The sequence below is a fragment of the Pinus tabuliformis genome, chromosome 3_2, assembly GCF_031772625.1.
Source record: "Pinus tabuliformis cultivar Carrire ecotype Pingquan chromosome 3_2, CPIR1, whole genome shotgun sequence".
Lineage (NCBI taxonomy): Eukaryota > Viridiplantae > Streptophyta > Pinopsida > Pinales > Pinaceae > Pinus > Pinus tabuliformis.
In genome coordinates this window covers 76,350,298-76,372,592 of record NC_142302.1, presented here as the reverse complement: position 1 = coordinate 76,372,592, position 22,295 = coordinate 76,350,298, and the positions used below count along the sequence as shown (strand labels likewise).

Below are 22,295 nucleotides of genomic sequence, written 5' to 3'. Positions count from 1 at the left end.
GTGGGTTCTCCCTCACATTTTTCAAATTCATTTTCCAGCAGATAGGAATATATCCTACTATACCACGCTCTTGGCGCTTGCTTCAGCCCATAAAGAGCTTTCTTCAATCTGCACACTTTGTGCTCTTGGCTTTTCTTTTCATAGCCTAGAGGTTGCTCAATGTAAACCTCTTCCATTAACACTCCATATAGGAATTCTGACTTCACATCCATTTGGTATACTTTCCACTTGTTTTGTGTTGCTATGGAAAACACTGCTCTCACTGTTTCCATTCTTGCAACTGGTGCAAAAGTTTCCTCATAGTCTCTCCCATACTGCTACTTATATCCTTTGACAACAAGTCTTGCCTTGCGTCTTTCTATTTTGCCTTCAGCATTACTCTTGGTCTTGTAAACCCATTTAACTCCAATGACTTCTTTTCCTTTTGGTAGTTCAACCAAATCCCATGTCATGTTTCTTTCTATGGCATTAATCTCCTCATCCATAGCTTCTATCCATTTCTTATCCTTAATTGCTTCTTTGAAATGAATAGGGTCATCAACATGACAATATAAAGCAAACAAAGAATTCATACCTTCATCATAAATGTCACTTAAATTTCTTAATTTCTTACCTTTTTCATTTGGTGTACAAGTGCTTGAAGAAGCACTTGAATTTCCTCCTTGTGATGTGCTTGGAGAAGCACTTTCATTTCTCCTCAAGGGTGTCCCTTGCTGTCCTTGTGTTGGTGCTGCTGTTTGGAGATGTGTTTCAGCCATCTCCTCATCATCTTCATCATGTGACAAAGAGCTCTTAACATTCACTGTTTTCTCTATGCTTCCATCCCAAGCTTCCTCCTCAATGAATTGAACATCTCTACTCACAAAAAACTTATTGGTAGATGGGATATACAACCTATAAGCTTTGAATTCCTCACTGTATCCAATGAAAATACATTTCTCCCCTTTGTTGTCCAACTTCCTCCTTAGCTGATCTAGAATGTGTGCATAAGCCACACAACCAAAAACTTTCATGTGGGTGACTCCTTACTTTCTCCCACTCCATGCTTCTTCCGGCACTCTATTCATGACTGCTTTTGTTGGGCATCTATTCAAAATATATAATGCACAGTGTACAGCTTCAGCCCAATAATCGTTTGGCAAATGCTTTGCCTTTAACATACTCCTCGCCATATCCATGATTGTCCTGTTCTTCCTTTCAGCAACTCCATTTTGCTGCGGGGTGTACCTAGTGGTAAACTGTTTGTGAATTCCATTTTCTCTACAAAAATGCAGAAATTCTTTGGAGATATACTCACCTCCTCTATCAGTTCTCAAAACTTTGATATGCAACCCACTTTGGTTTTCTACAAGTGCCTTGAAATTGAGAAATTTTTCAAACACTTCACTTTTGTTCTTCATGAAATAAACCCAAGTTTTTCTTGTAAAATCATCAATGAATGTTAGAAAATATTGGCTACCTGCTAGTGATGAAGTTTGCATTGGTCCACATAAATCTGAGTGGACAATTTCTAAGGGTGCTTTTGCCCTGATGCTTTTCCCTGATGGAAAACTTTCTCTGTGTTGTTTCCCCAAGATACAACCTTCACAAAGGCTGTCTGGTTTCTCTATCAATGGTAATCCTCTTACCATTCCTTTTCTACTCAACAAGTTAAGACCTCCAAAGTTGAGATGTCAAAATCTCAAGTTCCACAACCAATTTTCTTCCTTTGGTTGGCTTTGGAAAGGCTCTTGTGTCACTGCTGCTATTACTTCTTTATTTTTCAAATCTGCCCTTATTCTGAGAGGGAACATCATGTTCCTCATCATCTTCACTTCAACAATACATCGTTTACTGAGTTTTCTATCCATGATGGTGCATACATCATTCACAAAGAAAACATTATAACCCTTTTGAACAAGTTGTCCAATACTTAAGAGGTTACATTTCATTCCGGGAACATAATAGACATCTGCTATGGTTTTCCTTTCACCTTTCTTTATAAATATTTTTACTTCCCCTTTTCCCATAACAGAAATTTTACTATCAGTCTTAAGTGTGACTTGTGATTTCACATTTTGATCTAAAGCAGAAAACAGGGCTATGTTTCCTGTCATATGGTTGCTGCAACCAGAGTCTAGAAACCATATATCATCACTGTTTGTTTCAGCCATATTACAAGATAACAACACATTATCTTGGCTGATATTTTCTCTAGTGATATTTGCACTTGATCTACTACTCATATCATGCTGCTTCTTCCTACATTCATTGGCATAATGCCCATATTTTTTACAGTAATAACATTGAACATTTGATTTTTCATACCTTTGTCCTTGAGCATGATGTTGTCCACTTTGTTGGTTGCTGCCTTGGCCTTGGTTCTGATTTGGATTGTTGCCTCTTCCTTGAGCATTTGCTGGACTATTTCTTCCACCTCTGTTTTGGCTTCTGCCTCTTCCTCTCTTATTTTCTCTGCCTTGACCTCTTCCTCTTCCAAAGGACATCTGGGTCTTGAAGGCATGCTCTAGAGATGAGTTTTCATTTCTACTCAATCTCTGCTCATGTGTTATCAGTGATGCATGAAGTTCATCAACTGAAAAGTTTGTGAGATCCTTTGTCGCTTCTATGGTGGTGACAATCACATCGAACTTTGAGGGTAGGACCTTTAACAGTTTCTCCACAATCCTCCTTTCTTCAAGAGTTTCTCCATGAGACCTTATTTGTGTGACCAGACCAATCACATGTGTGAAAAATGAGTCAATATTGTCTGACTCCTTCATGCATAGATTCTCAAAATCTCTCCTCAGCAACTGTAGTTTTGTTGTCTTCACTTTCTCCATGCCTTGATAGGTTGTCTTGAGAGTTTGCCATGCTTCTTTGGATGTCTTTGCTGTTGTTATCCTTGGAAACACACTCTCATGCACTGCTTGATATAAAAATACGGGGGCTTTTGAGTCCTTCTTCTTATAGCTCTTCAACAGATCTTTCTCTACCTGTGTCAAGTTATTAAACTCTTCTTCATCTGCTAGTTCTTCAAATCCATCTTCAATTAATTCCCATAAATCTTGAGAAGTAAGCAAGGCTCTCATGGTTATTGCCCAATAGTCATAGTTTTTCCCATTACACTGTGGGAGCTGAGTATTAAACATGCCCATGCTAATGATGGTGTTGGAGCCAGCCATTCTTGCACTCTAAACGATCACTGTGTATTTAAAAATCACTGACTGTTCTCAACAGCAACACACAAGAAAAACTTTGAGAAATACCTGGATCCTTTCTTGACTGTGTCTTCACTCTGCTAGAGAAGCTACTGCAGCTAGAAATCCTTCCTTCAACTTCTTTGACACCTTCAGCTTCTTTGACACCTTCAAAGAGCCTGGACAAGCTTTGATACCACTGTTGGGAATTTTCTGGTAAATTCCAAAACAAAATCATTGAACAGAGAGTAATACTCTGTTTTTGCCACAGGATCTTTAACACAGGGAAACTTAAATTTTCTTTCTAAAGAACTGAGTCTTTCACACACATAAAAACTTTATATTCATTAATAAACTGTCTGATACAAACTTCTTCCCCTTAACAGAGGGATTCACCAAGAACTTCCAAAATTTACTGTTGTAAAAGAAATCCCTTACATATGCTCTACTGCGAGTTTCATTTTGTTCTTTCAAAAAACAGCCACGTCGGTGTGTTACAAACTCTCTGCATACATCATTTCTTACACTAATGTGTAATTTTTATTATATATTCACCAACAAAAAAAACTTACATTACCCTTTTCACTGTTGTGTGAAAGATTTCATCATTCGCACTAATGCGTGCTTTCCTTCTCCTCTTTTCATGCACGAATGAACTATATGCATTACATATGCAACAAAACATAAAACAAAACATAACAATATATGTTGACCTATGCCATACTTCCGTAAAAATAAAAAAACATTAAAATTAAAAAAAATTACCAATAATTTACAAACCGAAATAAATTGTATCACTCAAACCCAAAACTTCACGTAAATCCTTGTTGCAAAGCTGTATATCAACTTTGACGGTGAACAGTCTTCACTTTAATCAAATGGTTATCGCTTGCCCAATCCAAACGGACCTTAAGTCCCAATAAAAAAATGGTTTTGGGAAAAGCAATGAAGACACGCATCAGCTCGAGGTTTTATCGGGTGCGTTCGGAGGAAAACCACTTGCTCAGCGGTGCGAAGAAAAGGTTGGCGGTTTTCTGGAATGTATGCTGCAATTGGAAATTAATATTTCAACAATTATTTGTTTGTCATTTTATGGATAGTAAATACAGTTGTCTTTTCACAATGGTTGGACGTCCTTAATTAGCCTAAACATTGTGAGGTTTCTCCTGTGATCCACGTCGACACATACTGAAGGAGTTCCTACAGCATCGCTTCGTGATTTTTCTATCTCGCCATTATGAGAGAAAAAGATTAGGGTTCTTCAAGCGACGTCGGAAGATTACTAGTGGCACATTTTAATGCCAATATGTACCACCTAGTTTGTACTTTGAGAAAAAAAGATTAGGGTTCTTCAAGCGACGTTGGAAGATTACTAGCGGCACATTTTAATGCCAATATGTACCACCAAGTTTGTACTTGAGATACCCATATTCTTGCTATATATATATATATATATAGTGTGTGTGAGACCAGATGAAGCGTGTGCACAACTGCAAGATTTTTAACATACGACGTTTAACAACCTGTGTACATTGAAAACAGATCCTCAGAGAAATCGATCAAAATTCTGAGAGCTGGCTTTGAGAACAGTTACAGGAGAAGATGGCAAGTACAAGTTATCAAAGAACCTTGCCACTGCCGCAGATGGAGACCCTGAACCTCAATGCCGCTATTAGAGAAGGATGGTCTGCAGCCATGAGCACCACGGAGAACATTTTTGACAGTCTAGTTCGCGGTATACGTTTCCTCATATGCACTAGATGCTTTGGATACGGGGACGATCCCAATTTGCTATATATCCAAAGAACGTATGAATTTGGGAGTATCATTGGAGCAGGGAAAACGGGAAAGGTGCGCAGATGCATTTGCAGGAGCTCGGGACAAGAAGTGGCCTGTAAGATAATGCCGGACGGCCCGAATGCACATGCTGAGTTCATAGCACTCCGAGTCTTGAACTACGGCGAGGGTCATCCCGGAATCTTGAATTATTTGGATGGTAGGTTGCCGGAGTCACGGCATCCGCTTAGGTGCAAGTATGCGCATGTCATTACCGAGCTCTGCAATGGCGGAGATCTCCGTCGCAAGGTAAAGCCAGGTGAATTTCTTGCTGAGGTAGAGGTCGCCAAAATAATAAAATCTCTCGTGGAATCTCTCCAGTTCTGCCACGCGAGAAGGGTTGTCCACCGAGACGTAAAGCTTTCAAGCATACTTATATCAAACGATGCAGAATATAATTCATGGACCACGAAACTTGGAAATTTTGATCGGGCAATTCATGTCAAGAGAGGTAGGGTTATGAAAGGAAAAAAGCCATCGATCGAATTCTTGTCTGTCACAACTTTTTCATTGCAATGAATATAAATTCTTCTTTTATTAATCTTGTTTGTTGTTTTAATTCGCAGGCCAGTGTTTTCTGTGTGATAACGTGGGAACCGTGGGATATTCTGCACCAGAAATGCGAAGCCCGGGGAGAGGGTACTCGTATGAGGTTGATATATGGAGTGCTGGAGTAGTGTTATATGTTCTTTTGTGTGGCAGGTTACCTTTCAACCACGCCGAGGATGAGGGCGCAACGTATGAACAAATAGTATTGCGGGATACAAAACCAGATGTTACCCTTGGCCAATGGAGCTCTGTATCTGATTCTGCAAAGGATCTTGTTCTTGGAATGTTACAGAAGAGAATCTGGAACCGGTTGTCTTGCGATCAAATTCTAAGTACTTTACATGCCATGAATATTTTGCATTTTTCTAGTTATAACGTTATTTCTCCAGAAGATTTTGGGAATTCACTCTTATTTTTCAAATTCCAAAATATATTCTCTCAATAAGAAAATTTGGACGCAGGTCATCCATGGATTTTGAGCAATACAGAGATCGTTTCTGCATCTACTACGTCAGGGATGGTGGCTGCACAAAACACTTCTACGTCCAAGATCGATACGACAGCGGCTCCAAGTTCGGAGAGCAGTAAAGAGGAGTTGGGTACTTTTAGAGAGACAGTAGCGTGGTTGTACCACCATCTTGCACCCTGCGCCTGACTGTGGAGATGAAGGGTAAGGCTAAATCATATTAAAAATTGCAGAAGGGCCATACGCAGAAACAGTATGCTGTGTGTCATCGAATTCAATCAAAGGATTGGACCGTTCCAACCTCCAACCTCCCTTTCAGTTTTCTTTTCACATTGTTAATAAAATACATCGCGAGACCTTCATGATGATGATTACCGTTATGTGAGACTTTGGTGTAAACTACTAGATCAATTAATTAATTCGATTTGACAATAAAGTGATTTGGATAAATTGTTTTAGATAGTTGTTTGAGGTTTATAATGAAAATTCTTTTACTAAAATCAATGATGATTTATTAAATGTTATGAAGTGAAATAAGCATTTTCTATCCTTTGTTTTAAAAAAAAACACAGATCTATATATATATATATATATATAATTAATATTTTATTTTGTTTTTTTTTTTTAATTTAATATTAAACTATATTTGTAATAGATTGTAATAAATATTAAAATATATAAAATTTAATGTTTATAATTAATCTCATTATTTTAATTAAAGAGTGTATGAATTTTTATAATTAAATATCATAATGTTAATAATAATAATATCTATTTTTAAGGTCACGACCAAGTAGACACCAAATTGGTGTATGAGACTCCCTTGTATCCGCCTTCCCGCACCGATTTGACTGCTAAGTCTAAAAAGACATACATACTCTACCCCTTTGATTTCGAACCTGTGACCTCTTAGGAGGAAACACATGTTCTTAATCATTAGGCCCATTCAAACTATTATAACTTATATGTTGCGTAAAATATCTATTTTAAATACTAAATATTTAAAAAACACTCACACAAATTCATTCTTTATAAAACTCACACATAATCTTTAACCGATTAATTATAATAAGTATATATATATATAGAGTTTAACACTACTATCCACAAAACTATCACTCACTCAAAGTGCACTTGAAACTTTTCAAGTATATACTAATTTTCCCATGCCTAAACAGGAATTCGATTCCGTGTAAGAATTGTGCCCAATGTACCTTCTTTACGCAAAAGATTATGGAAAATATTGAAAAGTGGTTTCTACCCAAGTATCTTCAACTAAAAGTGCACAATTCAAGCATAGACTATCCATTTTTCCATTTCCCAATAAGAATTTCACCAGAATAAGAACTATGCCCAAGGCTCTGGAATTGGAATGCTTTAAATATCAACACCTAAATGTTCCCCGCTTTGCAAGGGAGTGGATGGTTTAGAATTTAAAATCCTCATATTAAGGGGATTTTAAGGGGATTTTAAGAGGATTCTAAAAGACTATTTTTGGATTGACGATTATAGTCATTTTAGGGTAGATATTTTGATAGTTGGGATTGACGATTACAATCATTTTAGTTTAGATATTTAGATAATTGTAGATGATTTGTTGACTACCAATTGGACGGCCATTATCTTCGTACCTTTTGTCCAACATAAGACTGGTAATAAGTTTCCTAAATTTCAACCATGCATTTATGGCAACACACAAAACTCTTAAGGTAGCTATTTGTTAGTTTTAACGTGTAATCCGCTGAAATTTTAGGATTAAAGGAGGTTTAGATTACCATTTGAGTGACATTTAAATTTTAAAAGACATTTTTAGTGGGTTTATATAGATGGAATTTTAAGTTAAAGAAATGTAAAATGAATTTATTTAGTTTTAGTTTTTTTTGATTGATTAGAATCTTAAATTAGATTCAATTTTGGATTCATCGAGTATGTTTTAGGAAATTATTAAATTATCCACTATATTATATATAACTAGTTGAACAAGGTAATTTCAACTAGACAAAAATGGGTTTTACTAGGTTAATAAAAGCCAAGTACCTAGAAAATGCCTAAAATAGTAGATTGTCTATCAATTTTGGGGTAAACATGGATGGTTTAGATTGACTATATCAACTTGGTTTTAAGCAAGTTGGTTAACCTTATAGATGCAATCCTACATTACTTTTTTATGCTTTATCATGTTACTTGTGCTTCAATTTTATAAATATGTGCGTTAACATTATCAATTCTACTTGCATTTTTTGTAATCTATTTTTTCCATACCATTATTTGCTTAGTTGTATGAGAGATATAGGTTTTGTTAAGATGTTTGGAGTTTATTGCATCATGGGAAAATTGTGGATGGTTGTGTGCTCTTGAAAAGTTTTATTAATGAAGTAATCAATTTATTTGGACTTGCAAGTTTTGAATCAATATTTATAAAAGAAAAGATCTCTTAACAACATATACATATTGTGGTGCTAGATGGGAGCAGTTATGAAATTTGTATACAAGCCATTGAGAATTCACTAAAGAGAACTATGGAATTTGGATACAAGCCATTGAGAATTCACTAGAGAGAAAAGAGTTGTGGCAATTTACAAAAACCATTGTTCCTAATATAAAATATTTATCATGAAAATTTCTCACTTAATAGATGGAAGGATGGAGTTATAGTTATCTTGATAATCTGAATACCTAAAGAGATTTGATTCTATAATAATGGGCTAAATTATCTTAATTAAGTTCATTTAAAATTAACTAGGTCATTTGATAAAGTGGATGAATTCTAGACTATGAATCATGAAAAATATTTGATCTCTCGAGCCTCTCTCTTTTGAGAATTACTATTTGAAGATACATATTCTTATGAGGATATAATTCATAATTCTATACGGAGCAACATATAAGTTTTATATAGGATAACACTTTAACATGTCAACTGGAAAAATTTGCATGGGTTAAAGAATCCCCAATGGCATAGTAAGAAAATACTGATAAGTTTATTCTTCGTTTTGACTGGAATGTTATGATCATATCACATTGTCTATGTGTTTCACAAATATAATGAATATTAAAGTGATTCTTTATATTTAGATTATTTATAAAGATAAAATCACTTAATAGAGATTTTAGTAAAGTTTTTTTATAGTACAATATTTTGAAAATTTATCAATAAAAACATCTTCCAAAACCTTCATTATTGATAATAGAAGTTTTAACAAATATTCCTGTAACAAAAAATTACTAGTGATGAGAGATCATGATAAAAGATTTTTCAATGAAGTAAAATGTAGTAATGTGGTCATATTTAATATGAACTAATATAAATTATATGTTTTCAAAGAATTAATGTGTATTGAGTATTTAGGAACTAATATAAATTATATGTTTTCAAATGTTTTCAAAAAATTAATGTGTATTGAGTATTTAGGAATCAGCAGTAACTATTATATACTTTTTAACCATTTATACATATTAAATATTTGGAAAACATTAATACATATTTTATTCTTAAAATATTAATGTATAATATATATACGATTAAACACCAATGCATATCTATCATTTCACATTGCAAAATAATAATATATCAATAATGAAATAATAATAATATGTAAAATATATTGTATGTATCACTCCTCCTTTAGCTTTTTTTAAGCAAAAAAAACAAATAAAAAACACCTAAACCTCTCAAAATCCCGTTTCTCCTGCAATACAAGATAGATTTTCCCATATATTTAAAAAACTTTCTTTCAGAATTCCCTCGTTGAGTAAAGTAGTAATTAAAATGCACTTCTCCTCTCTTTCCGAATTCTCTCGTTAAGTAAAGTCTTCATACCCTCGCACCATGTCACACCTTCGTTTGAGTTTATATATTTATTTTTTATGGGTAATTAAATACAATTCTCTTTGCATAACGGTTGGACCTGATTAATGAACCTTCTACTGTGATCCACTTCAACACGTAGCTAAGGACTAGTTACAGCATTACATCGTAGTTTTTCTATATCGCCGTTATCAAAGGGGAAAAATTAGGCTTCCTAAAGCGACGTTGTAATCTTGGGAGATTACAAGTGGCACATTTCAATGCCAATATGTACAACCTAGCTTATACCTGCAGATACCGATATTCTGGCTCTACAGATAGTGTGACAAGACCAAGCTTGTGCACAACTGCAAGATTGTCTAAAGATTTGGCGTGCAACAACCTGTGTACGTTGAAAAAAGATCGCAAGAGAAAGAGATCAAAATTCTGGGCTGGCCGTGAAAACAGTTACACGAGAATAGGCCAAGCACAAGATATCAAAGAACCTTGCCGCTACCGCAGATGGAGAACCTGGCCGCTATCAGAGAACGATTGTCTGCAGCCATGAGCACGACGGAGCAAATTTTTTACCGTCTGATAGTCCGCGGGATAGATTTCCTCCTCCGCACTAAATGCTTTGGACGCGGAGACAATCCTCAATTGCAATATCTCGAATGCACGTATGAATTTGGGAGTGTCATTGGAGCAGGACAAACGGGAGAGGTGCGTAGATGCATTTGTAGGCGTATGGGGCAAGAAGTGGCCTGTAAGACAATGCCGGACACCCAAAATGCACATGCTGAGTTAATAATACTCCATGCCTTGAACGCCGGCGGGGGCCATCCCGGAATCTTGAAGTTCTTAGATGGTATATCGACGGAGTCACGGCATCCGCTTAGGTATATGCACGTAGTTACCGAGCTCTGCAATGGCGGAGATCTCAGTCACAAGGTAAAACCAGGCGAACTTCTTCGTGAGGTGCAGATCCGCCAAAATAATAAAATCTCTCGTGGAATCTCTCAAGTTCTGCCATGCGAGAAGGGTTATTCACCGAGACGTAAAGCTTTCAAGCATATTTATATCAAACGATGCAAATTATAATTCATTGACCACGAAACTAGGAAATTTTGATCGAGCAATTCATGTCGAGCCAGGTAGGGTTATTGACAAGGAAACAAAAGCATCGATCGCATTCTTGTCTGTGACAATTTTTTCATTGCAACGAATATAAATTCTTCTTTTATTAATCGTGATTGGTTTAATTCACAGACCAGCATATTGTGCATGGTAACGTGGGAACCGTGGGATATTCTGCACCAGAAATGCGAGGCAGGGGAGGGTACTGGTATGAGGTTGATATCTGGAGTGCTGGAGTAGTGTTATATATTCTTCTGTGTGGCAGGTTACCTTTCAACCGCGCCGAGAATGAGGACACCGAGTATGAACAAATACTAGGGCGGGATACAATGCCAGATGTTACCCTCGGTCGATGGAGCTCTGTATCTCATTCTGCAAAGGATCTTGTTCTTGGAATGTTACGGAAGAGACACTAGGAGCGGTTGTCCTGCAATCAAATCTTAAGTACGTTACACCTCCGGTTATAATATTATCTTAGGTTTTTGGAATATTTTAAGATCTAGTCGATTTCATTTTCATTAGTTAAAATTTTAAATATTCTCTAAATCTGCAATCAAATTAAGATGAACTGGTCTAAACATCTCACACTAATAAAGAAATGTGGATGCAGGTCATCCTTGGATTTTGAGCAAAACAGAGGTCGCTTTTGCGTTTACTACACCTGGGATGATGGCTTCAGAGAAGACCTCTACGTCCAAGATCGATACACCAGCGGCTCCAAGTTCGGAGAGCAGTAAAGAGGAGTTGGATTTGAATGAGGCAGCCTCAGTTTCAGAAAATACTACCGATACAGCGGTCGCTTCTGAGATCGTAATTTCTAACACTCGTTGGTTCCAACTCCCCCACCAGCGATGCAGAGTGTAAGGCCCACGAGTTATGGATCGTTTGGCGAAGGGGTTGTGCGAGAGGGCGACGAGCTGGGGCAACCGGCGAGTTGGGGTGCACCGCACCCGCACGGTGCGAGCTGACTGAACGGAGGAGACGAGCCAACATGCCACGTGAAGGTCATTTTGAAAAATGACTAAGTGTTGGGCGATGAAAAGTTTATATGGGGGGCTATTCCGCACATAAGCGCTCACACCATGGGCTGACGCGACGGAGGGGCGAGTTGGACGAAACAGTGGGTCGGCTTGCTGAGTTAACGCCCCAACCGATGGGCCAACCGCCATATAAGTAAAGCATTGGGATGATGGCAAAAATCATTCAAGCGAATTCTCCAAGTGTTTATGCAAGCTAGGAGGGAAAGCTACTTGGAGACTCTGAAATTGGGCGAAGTGCAGGCAGACTCTTGGGCCATAGCACGAAGCCACAACGAATGTAGAAAACGGAGCCATAGTTCGTGCGAAAACGGTTAGGGAAAGGCATGCGAGGGCATCGGCCTGAACGACCGAGCGAGGGTGTTTGAGGGCGTTTGTCTGAACGACCGTTCGGGCGAGGTCGGTCGAAGGCGTTCGGACGAGGGCGAGGTCGTTCGAAGACATTCGGACGAGAGCGTGCGAGGGCATTGGCCTGAACGACCGAATGGGCGAGGGCTTCTGTGGGCATTTTTCTGAATGACCGTTCGGGTGAAGTCGTTCGAAAGCATTCAAGCGAGGGTGTGCGAGGACCCCTGTCACGCCCCTACACCTGCGGTAGTCTTCCAACCGCTTGTAGCAAGGTGCGGCACCACTGAACGCTTTCTTTTCACCAATACTAACATTCGTGGACTACGCCTACTTTCACATTAACATTACTTAGTTTCTGTTTCGCAACCAAGTAAACATACAATTATCCTTTATACTTAATGAAGCCCATACTCATTCATTATCATTATGCAATTATAACAAGAACATCAACAATTGCAACAAGTATAAAGGGGAGGGGCAACTCCCCATAATGTGAGTCTGCCTGACAATATATTAAGAATATCAGTTTACAATAAACAAGTGTGTCTTGGCCGAACCAAGTCTCACACTTAACCAAATTTACAAAGAGAGGCAACCCTGCCTTTTACAACAGTCTTGTGCACCTCTTGCACAAAGGACGGTGCTCACCCGAGCCACCTAGAATCCTAAGCCAAGTCTTACACCAAAACCGCACCTTAGAGTCCACCCCGGGCATGCTTACCCAACCTTCGACTTAATTCCAAGTTCACCTTCCAAGTGTGCAACACCTTAAGAGCTGAGTGCATGAGATATGCACATCTCTCTTCTTAATCTGTGCACTTCTCTTGAACTCTGCGAAGATGTGTGAGATTCATTGGTGTTTTATGAGCTCTCATGCTCCACTCATATATATGCTTCTTTGTGGGTTTACATGGGGTGTGCAACCCCTTGGCCGACCCCCAAACCATACATAATGCGCCCCCATAAGGGCCTTTACCAAGTTGGCTTGCCCTCACCACAAGCTCCTTCCAAGTCGTTATATAAAGGTTCAACACTTAGTCACATTCTTAAAGTGTCGTTCCACGTTTTCACTTTTCGTCGCAATAAACGTCGCATTTCTTCCGCAGCACCGTCGCACGCTCGTTCATCGTGCGCCCTTCGTGCGCCCGTGCACCTGCGCGCCCGCCCTCGCCTTCGTGCACGGCGACTTCACCCGGCGCCCGTCGCACTTAAGCTCGAGGACCCTACATCCTCCTCCACCTGAAATCGTTGTCGTCCTCGACAACATACCATCCCGGTAGCCATCCACCAAGATCATCATCATCCATGATGTTGACTCCTCCACACAAAGCAAACATCCTTGCAACATATGTAGAGCCTCATCTCCATCATGCCTCGACTTAGTGACCAACTGCCACCAAGCTCACCATACCAAGGTATGCACCTCAATGGTATGCTCTCCATCAGATGTCATCTCGATCCATGATTACTGACCTCCTGTCTTCATCATGTGTCCTCATGTGAACTGCTGCCATGATACTCCAACATAATGCTAACACATCTCTGCCCACTGCATGCCCTCATGTCTCGAACTAGTCGGGTGATCAGTCCAACTATCACGCTCAAACCATGAGAGTGAACATCCTCATGCCATCATCAGTTGTTCCTCAAACATCTGCCACATCCTCGACTCATCAAGAATCTATCTCCATAATCCATGCTCAGGTCCATGGAACTCCATCCATCTCATCTGCAACATGTTGTCCATGATGTTTGGTGTCAATGTGCTACATGAAATCAGCCACATCTATCCCAACATCATCATCCATGTGTGTGTCTCCTCCATATGAAGAGACCCTCTCCTCAAGCATCGACCCTTGATGTGCCACATTGAGGTCCATGAAACAACCTCCATCATATCTGCAATGTGCCATCCCTCAAGTCATCCATAGAAACAAGTATGCACTTGTCTCATCTATCCATGTGCCAAAAGTAGTTGAGTCTCGGCTCAACCCATGCCCAAGTCAAGGCATCATTATCATCGTAACTCCATCACTCCAAAGTGTCTCATATCGATCCTCCACATCAAGTCACTCTTCCAAGCCATGCCCATACATGTACTTTGAAAGTATGCATCCCATACTGCATCAAAGTCTTTGACCTCAGCTCCTCAATGCATCAAATCCTCTAAGTCCACCATATATGAAGTCCCTAAAAGTCACAACCTCATGTCATCATGAGCTCCATAATCAGCTCACAAATCCAACCAAGTCCATGGTCTTGTTGTACAAGAGTGCACAACCTCTCCATCAACTCATAAGTAACAAGTCTCCATGTCACACTAGCAAATCCATCTGCACAACATCTCTGCCTTGGCACTCCTCATTGGATGTCCATGACACCTCTACAAGTGCTCACACAATGTCCCTGCATAAGACTGCCATGCTCCATGTCTCCAACCTGATGTCCATGACTAAGTTGCCCATGTAGTCCAAACAAGTAGACCTACCACAACAATTGGTCATCCTCATCCAAGTCTTCAATCTTCAGTTTAGTGAATTCGGTCACCCAACCATATCATCATGTCATGAGTCCCTTCATCATAGCTCCTCCACCAAAGTGTCCACCAAGACTATCTCTTGGTCTCGGCCATGAGAAGTCCACCCAAGAGTGTGCCCTCCAATCTGTCCATGAGTCATGCCGGGCACTTAGCCAATCTTTCATATGGCTAAAGCATGACCCATTCCTCCACAACGATCATCATGTTCCTCCCTTGTCAAGGGCCTTTTCACCTTCTACCATAAGGTCACAAACAACCCCAACAAGTCTTGCAACAAACGACAATCCTTGTTCCTCCATACAAGGTCTCATCCTAGTCATCCATGGCAAGATCCTCCATAGCATAGGCAAACTAGCTTTGCCTCTCCCTGCATACAGTCCATCCACAAAATGCCCAAATGAAACACAAGTATCAATACTTACTTCATCATCATGAGGCTCTTCCTCATTCATCCATGTCCGCAAACTGCACGATCCTGGTCCAACTTGATCATCCTCAAGTTCATCCTCCATCATGGTCATGTCTGCAACATCTTCAACTGTCACGGCTTCCTCTTCCTTGTTAGCACAATCTGCAACTTCATCTTGCTCCATTGTCCAACCAAGTTGAAGAAGCTCTTCTTCAATATTCCTTTCCAAGACTTCAAGTTCCTTTCGGATCTGGGGCTTCTCTTCCTTCAACCTCTTCAACCTGTATAAGGTAAGCAAGAGCTTCCCTTCACCTTCTCCCAAACTTGCCATGCCTTGTCGTTCAGCTTGGTCCAAGCACTAAGCTTCACCTCTGCTAAACCTGCTTCCACTGTCATCAACTATCAAGTTTCCAAGTGTACCCACACCTGCACTTCGTCACGAGCAACCCTGCTCTAACACCAGCTCCAACCGAGCTCTGATACCAACTGTCACGCCCCTACACCTGCGGTAGTCTTCCAACCGCTTGTAGCAAGGTGCGGCACCACCGAACGCTTTCTTTTCACCAATACTAACATTCGTGGACTATGCCTACTTTCACATTAACATTACTTAGTTTGTGTTTTGCAACCAAGTAAACATACAATTATCCTTTATACTTAATGAATCCCATACTCATTCATTATCATCATGCAATTATAACAAGAACATCAACAATTGCAACAAGTATAAAGGGGAGGGGAAACTCCCCGTAATGTGAGTCTACCCGACAATATATTAAGAATATCAGTTTACAATAAACAAGTGTGTCTTGGTCGAACCAAGTCTCACACTTAACCAAATTTACAAAGAGAGGCAACCCTGCCTTTTACAACAGTCTTGTGCACCTCTTGCACAAAGGATGGTGCTCACTCGAGCCACCTAGAATCCTAAGCCAAGTCTTACACCAAAACCGCACCTTAGAATCCACCCCGGGCACGCTTGCCTAACCTTCGACTTAATTCCAAGTTCACCTTCCAAGTGTGCAACCCCTTAAGAGCTGAGCGCATGAGATATGCGCATCTCTCTTCTTAATCTGCGCACTTCTCTTGAACTCTGCGAAGATGTGTGAGATTCGTTGATGTTTTATGAGCTCTCATGCTCCACTCATATATATGCTTCTTTGTGGGTTTACATGGGGTGTGCAGCCCCTTGGCCGACCCCCAAACCATACATAATGCGCCCCCATAAGGGCCTTTACCAAGTCGGCTTGCCCTCACCGCAAGCTCCTTCCAAGTCGTTATATAAAGGTTCAACACTTAGTCGCATTCTTAAAGTGTCGTTCCACGTTTTCGCCTTTCATTGCAATAAACGTCACATTTCTTCCGCAGCACCGTCGCACGCCCGTTTGTCGTGCGCCCATCGTGCGCCCGCGCGCCCGCCCGCGCCCTCGTGCACGGCGACTTCGCCCGGCACCCGTCGCACTTAAGCTCGAGGACCTTACAACACCAGTCTGAATGACTGAACGGTCGAGGTCATTCGAAGGCGTTCGAAGTTGTGCGAAGGCGAACAGACGAGGGCATGCGAGGGCATCCGCTTGAACGACTGAATGGGTGAGGGCGTCCGCCTAAACGACTGAACGACGTGTTGAACAGTGCGACGGTGAACGAGTTGCAACAGACGGTAGAAATGGTGGGCACTCCGAACGGTGGTTTGCGTAGTCTGAATGGTGCAAGCCGAGTTGAACAGTTGTGAAAGATATTGTACCAAGGAAACTTGGGGTTTCCTGCAAAGACTATAAAACTATATATTTTGTGAAATATTGTTATTATCGGGCAGACTCATATTTCAGGGAGTTTCCCATCCCATTAAAATATCCGCTGTGCATTTATGTTGAATGGTAATAACGATGAAGATGATTAATTGAATGTTTTGGTTGTGTATGTGAATGTTATACTTAGAAAAGTTGAAAAATAAACTAAATATAGAAAGTAAGCGTAGTCCACACTTACAAGTATTGTTAGAAAGAAAGTGGGTGGTGGTGCTGCACCCCCCATCGTGCGGTTTTAAGAGTACCGCCAGGGTAGGGGCTGTGTATGTGAATGTTATACTTAGAAAAGGTGAAAAATAAACTAAGTATAAAAAGTAGACATAGTGCACACTTACAAGTATTGTTAAAAAGAAAGTGGGTGGTGGTGCTGCACCCTCCATCGTGCGGTTGGAAGAGTACTGCCAGGGTAGGGGCGTGACAGGTGGTATCAGAGCCTTGATTCAGAGAATTGGATTTGCAGAAAATCTGATCGCATTGCACTTCGTGACAGATGGTATCAAAGATCTGTATTCCGCAAACTTTGGTGATTCAGGTTTGCAGATTAAAGTGCTATGCTTCGTGACAGGTTTAACAGAGGTGAAGTTTCGTGCTTGGGCCAAGTTGAACAACAAGACATGGCAGGTTTGGAAGAATGCCAAGGGAAGGTCTTGCTTACCTTATACAGGTTGAAGCAGATGAAAGAAGAGAACCCATAGATTCGAGATGAGCTTGAAGTCTTGGAAAGGAATGTTGAAGACGAACTTCTTCGACTTGGTTGGGCAATGGAGCAGGTTGTAGCTGCAGATTGCGATGACAAAGAAGAAGAAGTCGTGATGTTTGAGGATGTTGCAGATATGACAACGATGGAGGATGAAATTAGAATTGTTCAAGTTGGACCAAGATTGTGCAGTTTGTATACATTGGTGAATGAGGATACTCACATGGAGGAGCCTCATGATGAAGTAAGTACTACTTCTACTTGTGTTTCATTTGAGCTTTTGGAAGATGGGCCATATGAAGGGAAGGGAAAAATCAGTTTGCTAATGCGATGGAGGATCTTACCATGGATGTCTAGGATGAGACCTTGTAGGGAAAAGCAAGGAACATTGACTATTGCAGAACTTGTTGGTGTTGTTTGTGATCTTATAGAAGAAGGTTCAAATGCCCGTGACAAGGGAGGAATGTGATGATCATTGTGGAGGAATGGGTCATGCTTTAGCCATATGGAGAAATTGGCTAAGTACCTGGCATGACTCATGGACAGATTGGGGAAGGGCACACACTTGAGTTTGATGATACTTTGGTGGACTTCTCATGGCCGAGACCAAGAGAAAGTCTTGGTGGAACCTTCAGTGGGGGAGCCATGGTGGAAGAGACTCATGTGATGATGATATGGTTTGGTGACCGAGTTCACTAGACTGGATTGCAGACTTGGATGACGATGGTTGATTTTTGTGATGGGTTTACTTAGTTGGACAACATGGGCAACTTGAGTCATGGACATCGAGTTGGAGACATGGAGCATGGAAGTCTTATGCAGGGACATTATGTAGGAGCACTTGTAGAGGTGTCACTTATGGGCATCCAATGAGGAGTGCCAAGGCAGGGATGATGTGTAGGTGGATTTGCTGATGTGACATGGAGATATTTTATTTATGAGCCAATGGGGATGTTGTGCACTCTTATACAACAGGGCCATGGAATTAGTTGGAATTGTGAGCAGACTATGGAGCATTCCTACTACATGGAGAATCGAGGCATCTTGCAGGGACCTTTGGGCCGAGAAATGTATGTTTGTTGGGATGTTGGTTGGAGATGACTCATGGAGCTCATGATGACATGAGGTTGTGACTTTTGAGGACTTCATATTATGGTGGGCTTAGAGGATCTGAGGCATTGAGGAGCTGAGGTCAGGGAATTTGATGCAGTATGGGGTGCATACTTTTGAATACATCGATGGGTGTGCTTGAGAGAGTGATTTGTTGTGGAGGATTGATATGAGACACTTTGGAGTGATGGAGTTGCAATGATGATGATAACTTGGTGGCAACACTTGGGCATGGGTTGAGCTGAGACTTAACCACTTTTGATACATGAGAGATGATTGGTCTATGATCATGGGTAGCACATGAATGATGAGACAGGTGTATACTTGTTTCCTTGGCAAACTTAAGGGATGGAACATTACAGATATGATGGAGGTTGCTTCCTGGACCTGGATGTGGCATATCGAGAGTTGATTTGATGAGAGGATCTCTTCACTTTGGGGAGATGGATTTTACACATATGGATGATGATGTTGGGATAGATGTGACTGATTTCATGTAGCACATTGACACCAAACATCATGGAAAACATGTTGCAGATGAGATGGAGTTTACTTCATGGACCTGGACATGACTTACATTTTGATGGAGATGGATTCTTGATCAAGTTGGTGTTGTGACAGGAGGCTAGGAGAAACGACTGATGATGGCATGAGGGTGTTCATTCTCATGGTTTGAGCGTGACAATTGGATTGATCATCTGACTAGTTCAAATCATGGGGTCCGGAAGTGTACAGAGTTGTGTTATCATTATGTTGGAGTATCATGGGAGCAGTTCATACGATGACGATACATGATGAGCTCGACACGATATGTTGCAGTGAGCATGTAGCTTGAGTTAGAGGGACCAGCCTTCCACGATGGGGCAACATGTGGGGATTGCGACGGATGTGGTTGATGGTCATGGATTGAAGAGACTTTCTGATTCATGGATGGAAGACTTTTTGATCTTAAAGGATTTTTTTTTTTAAGGAATTGAAAATTATAATAATTTAGTGTGGAGATTTATAATCATTTTAGTGTAGATATTTAGATAATTATAGATGACTTATTAATTACCAAGTGGACATTTATTATTTCTTTTATCTTTCATTAAAATTAAGATTCATAATAAGTGTTCTAAATTTAAATCATAGAGTTTAACGGGACATCCAAAACACTTTGATATGGTTATTTTTTTGTTTGAACTTGTGATTCTTTTAAATTTGGGATTAAGCGAGGTTTAAATTATTTGAACAACTAAACAAACATTAAAAGATATATTGTTAGTACGTTTATATGGATGGAATTTTAAATTAAATTGTTGCAAAATGAATTTATCTACTTTTATTTTATTGATTGATTAGAATCTTAAACTGATTCAACTTTATATTATCAAGTATGCTTTAGGAAATCGATAAACACTGGACTATATTATGGCTAATGGGTTGACTAAGGTATTTTCAACTAGCCAAAATGGCCTTTACTATGTCAATAAAACTATATTATGGTTAATGGATTGACTAAGGTATTTTCAACTAGCCAAAATGGCCTTTACTATGTCAATAAACAACAATTATGTGTAGAAGCAGGCCAAAATAATGCACGGTATAACTACTTTTGGGGAACGATTGATGGCTTGTCCTTCAATGCTGTAAATATGTTTTTCAATATTGTTGACTCTACTTGCATTCTTTATAACATAATTTTCTATACCATTATTTACCATTTATGTATGAGAGATCTAGTTTATGTAAGATGTCTTGAGGTTATTCGATCAAGGGAAAGTTATGGATGGTTGGGTGCTCTTGAGAACTTGAATTAATGAAGGAATCAACTTATTTGGATTGGCAAGTTTTGGATCAATATTTGTAAAAAGAAGAAACATCTTAACAACATATTGTAGTGGTTAATGGGCACAAATATGGAATTTGGGTGCAAGATATTGAGAATTCACTAAAGGGAAAAGTGTTTGTGGAAATTTAGAAAGACTCTTTTTTTTTATCATGAAATTTTTAGTATTTAATGAAAAGAAGGATGAAGTTATAATAAAAAATATTTATCATGAAGTTTTCGTATTTAATGAAAAGAAGGATGAAGTTATAATAAAAAAGATTTATTGTGAAGTTTTTGTATTTAATGAAAAGAAGGATGAAATTATAATAAAAAAGATTTATCATGAAGTTTTCATATTAATGAAAAGAAGGATGAAGTTATAATAAAAAATATTTATCATGAAGTTTTCGTATTTAATGAAAAGAAGGTTGAATTTATAGGTGCCTTGACAACCAACAAACCTAGGGAGATTTGATTCTGTAATAATGGCTTCAACTATATTAATTAAGGTTGGATGAAACTGAATAAGTCATTTGATAAGGTGGATGAATTCTAGGTTATGCCTCTTGAAAATATTTTATCTCCCTGGAGCCTCTTTCTTTTGATGAGATTGAGGATTATTTTTCTCATACTAAGGATTTGTAGTCAAATCTAAGTGAATATGGGAAGATTTTCTATAAAGGAAATGTCAATTCCTAAAATTTATCCTAGTGAACTTAAAAACAACCTAAGATGTTGTATCTTTAACAATTCATGTGAATTAGACTTTGAGTACAGAATATACTATATAGTACACCTTTGACTATTTCTCTACTTTATTTGTTAGGTGTAGGAAAGGTTTGTTAATAAAGGATAGTAAGTAGTATGTTTGTTTCAATAAGGGAAAGGATCAGTGGAATTATAAGGAAAAATATTATGATGGTAATTTGGAAAGAATTCATGGAGAGATCAAGATATGAATCATGATGGTCTAATTGATGGAGGACTAAATCTCAAAATTGAAAAAAAGGTAAAATAAGAAGAACCATCAACATCATGGAAAGACACAAAATGTAAAGAAGAAAAATTAGTGATCTTGAAGAAAAGGTCAAAAGATTTAAATTGACCAGTGGACCAATCAACTAGGGAATTGGAAACAGTGCAAGGAAATGGAGATAGTTGTATATTTTTGGTAAGTTATAATTCTCAAGTGGACTTAGTTGTTCACAACATATGACTAAGAATGAAACTCTCTATTTGTCTTTTTTTTTTTGTTGATAAGTGGGTGAATCCTGAAAATCATGCTTACCCTGTGGCTGAGAGGCCACGACTCAGGGGCATCTAAGCTGTCAAAGTCACCCCTGGATCGCACCTGGCCTGAGCCGCACCAGCGGAAACCATGCTGGATTTTTTGGTATTGGCTAGACTAGAACCGATGACCTTTGCTTACGGAGTGCCTTAACAGTGCGCTCCTTCACCGACTATTCTAAATCTCTTTGATATGAAACTCTCTATTTGTCAAAGATGCCTATGAATTTAATATTATTTCTAGCGGTGGGGTTGAGTGTGAGCATGTTGTGATTAATGTATATTATGTCTTC

At 39.3% G+C, this 22,295-nt stretch overlaps 2 protein-coding genes across 2 annotated transcripts; both read left to right on the top strand.

Moving 5' to 3' along the window:
• Positions 1–4,823: 4,823 nt before the first annotated feature.
• Positions 4,824–6,152, top strand: LOC149179928 (serine/threonine-protein kinase PEPKR2-like). Its single transcript, XM_089413696.1, has 3 exons — positions 4,824–5,466; positions 5,582–5,873; positions 6,026–6,152. The coding sequence occupies exons 1-3, from the start codon at positions 4,824–4,826 to the stop codon at positions 6,150–6,152; spliced, it is 1,062 nt and encodes a 353-aa protein (XP_089269822.1).
• A 4,187-nt stretch (positions 6,153–10,339) lies between these two features.
• LOC149179927 (serine/threonine-protein kinase PEPKR2-like) lies at positions 10,340–11,370 on the top strand. The gene is made up of 2 exons (XM_089413695.1): positions 10,340–10,874; positions 11,087–11,370. Exons 1-2 carry the CDS (start codon positions 10,340–10,342, stop codon positions 11,368–11,370), a joined length of 819 nt encoding a protein of 272 aa, XP_089269821.1.
• Positions 11,371–22,295: the final 10,925 nt, after the last annotated feature.

What these genes read in the sequence shown, in the direction of transcription:
- LOC149179928 (XM_089413696.1), top strand. Translation starts at nt 4,824, where the DNA reads ATGGAGACCCTGAACCTCAATGCCGCTATTAGAGAAGGATGGTCTGCA. An exon ending in GGCAATTCATGTCAAGAGAG is followed by an intron (nt 5,467 to 5,581) that starts GTAGGGTTATGA and finishes TTTAATTCGCAG; the next exon opens with GCCAGTGTTTTCTGTGTGAT. An exon ending in CAGAAGAGAATCTGGAACCG is followed by an intron (nt 5,874 to 6,025) that starts GTTGTCTTGCGA and finishes ATTTGGACGCAG; the next exon opens with GTCATCCATGGATTTTGAGC.
- LOC149179927 (XM_089413695.1), top strand. Translation starts at nt 10,340, where the DNA reads ATGGAGAACCTGGCCGCTATCAGAGAACGATTGTCTGCAGCCATGAGC. An exon ending in GAAGGGTTATTCACCGAGAC is followed by an intron (nt 10,875 to 11,086) that starts GTAAAGCTTTCA and finishes TTTAATTCACAG; the next exon opens with ACCAGCATATTGTGCATGGT.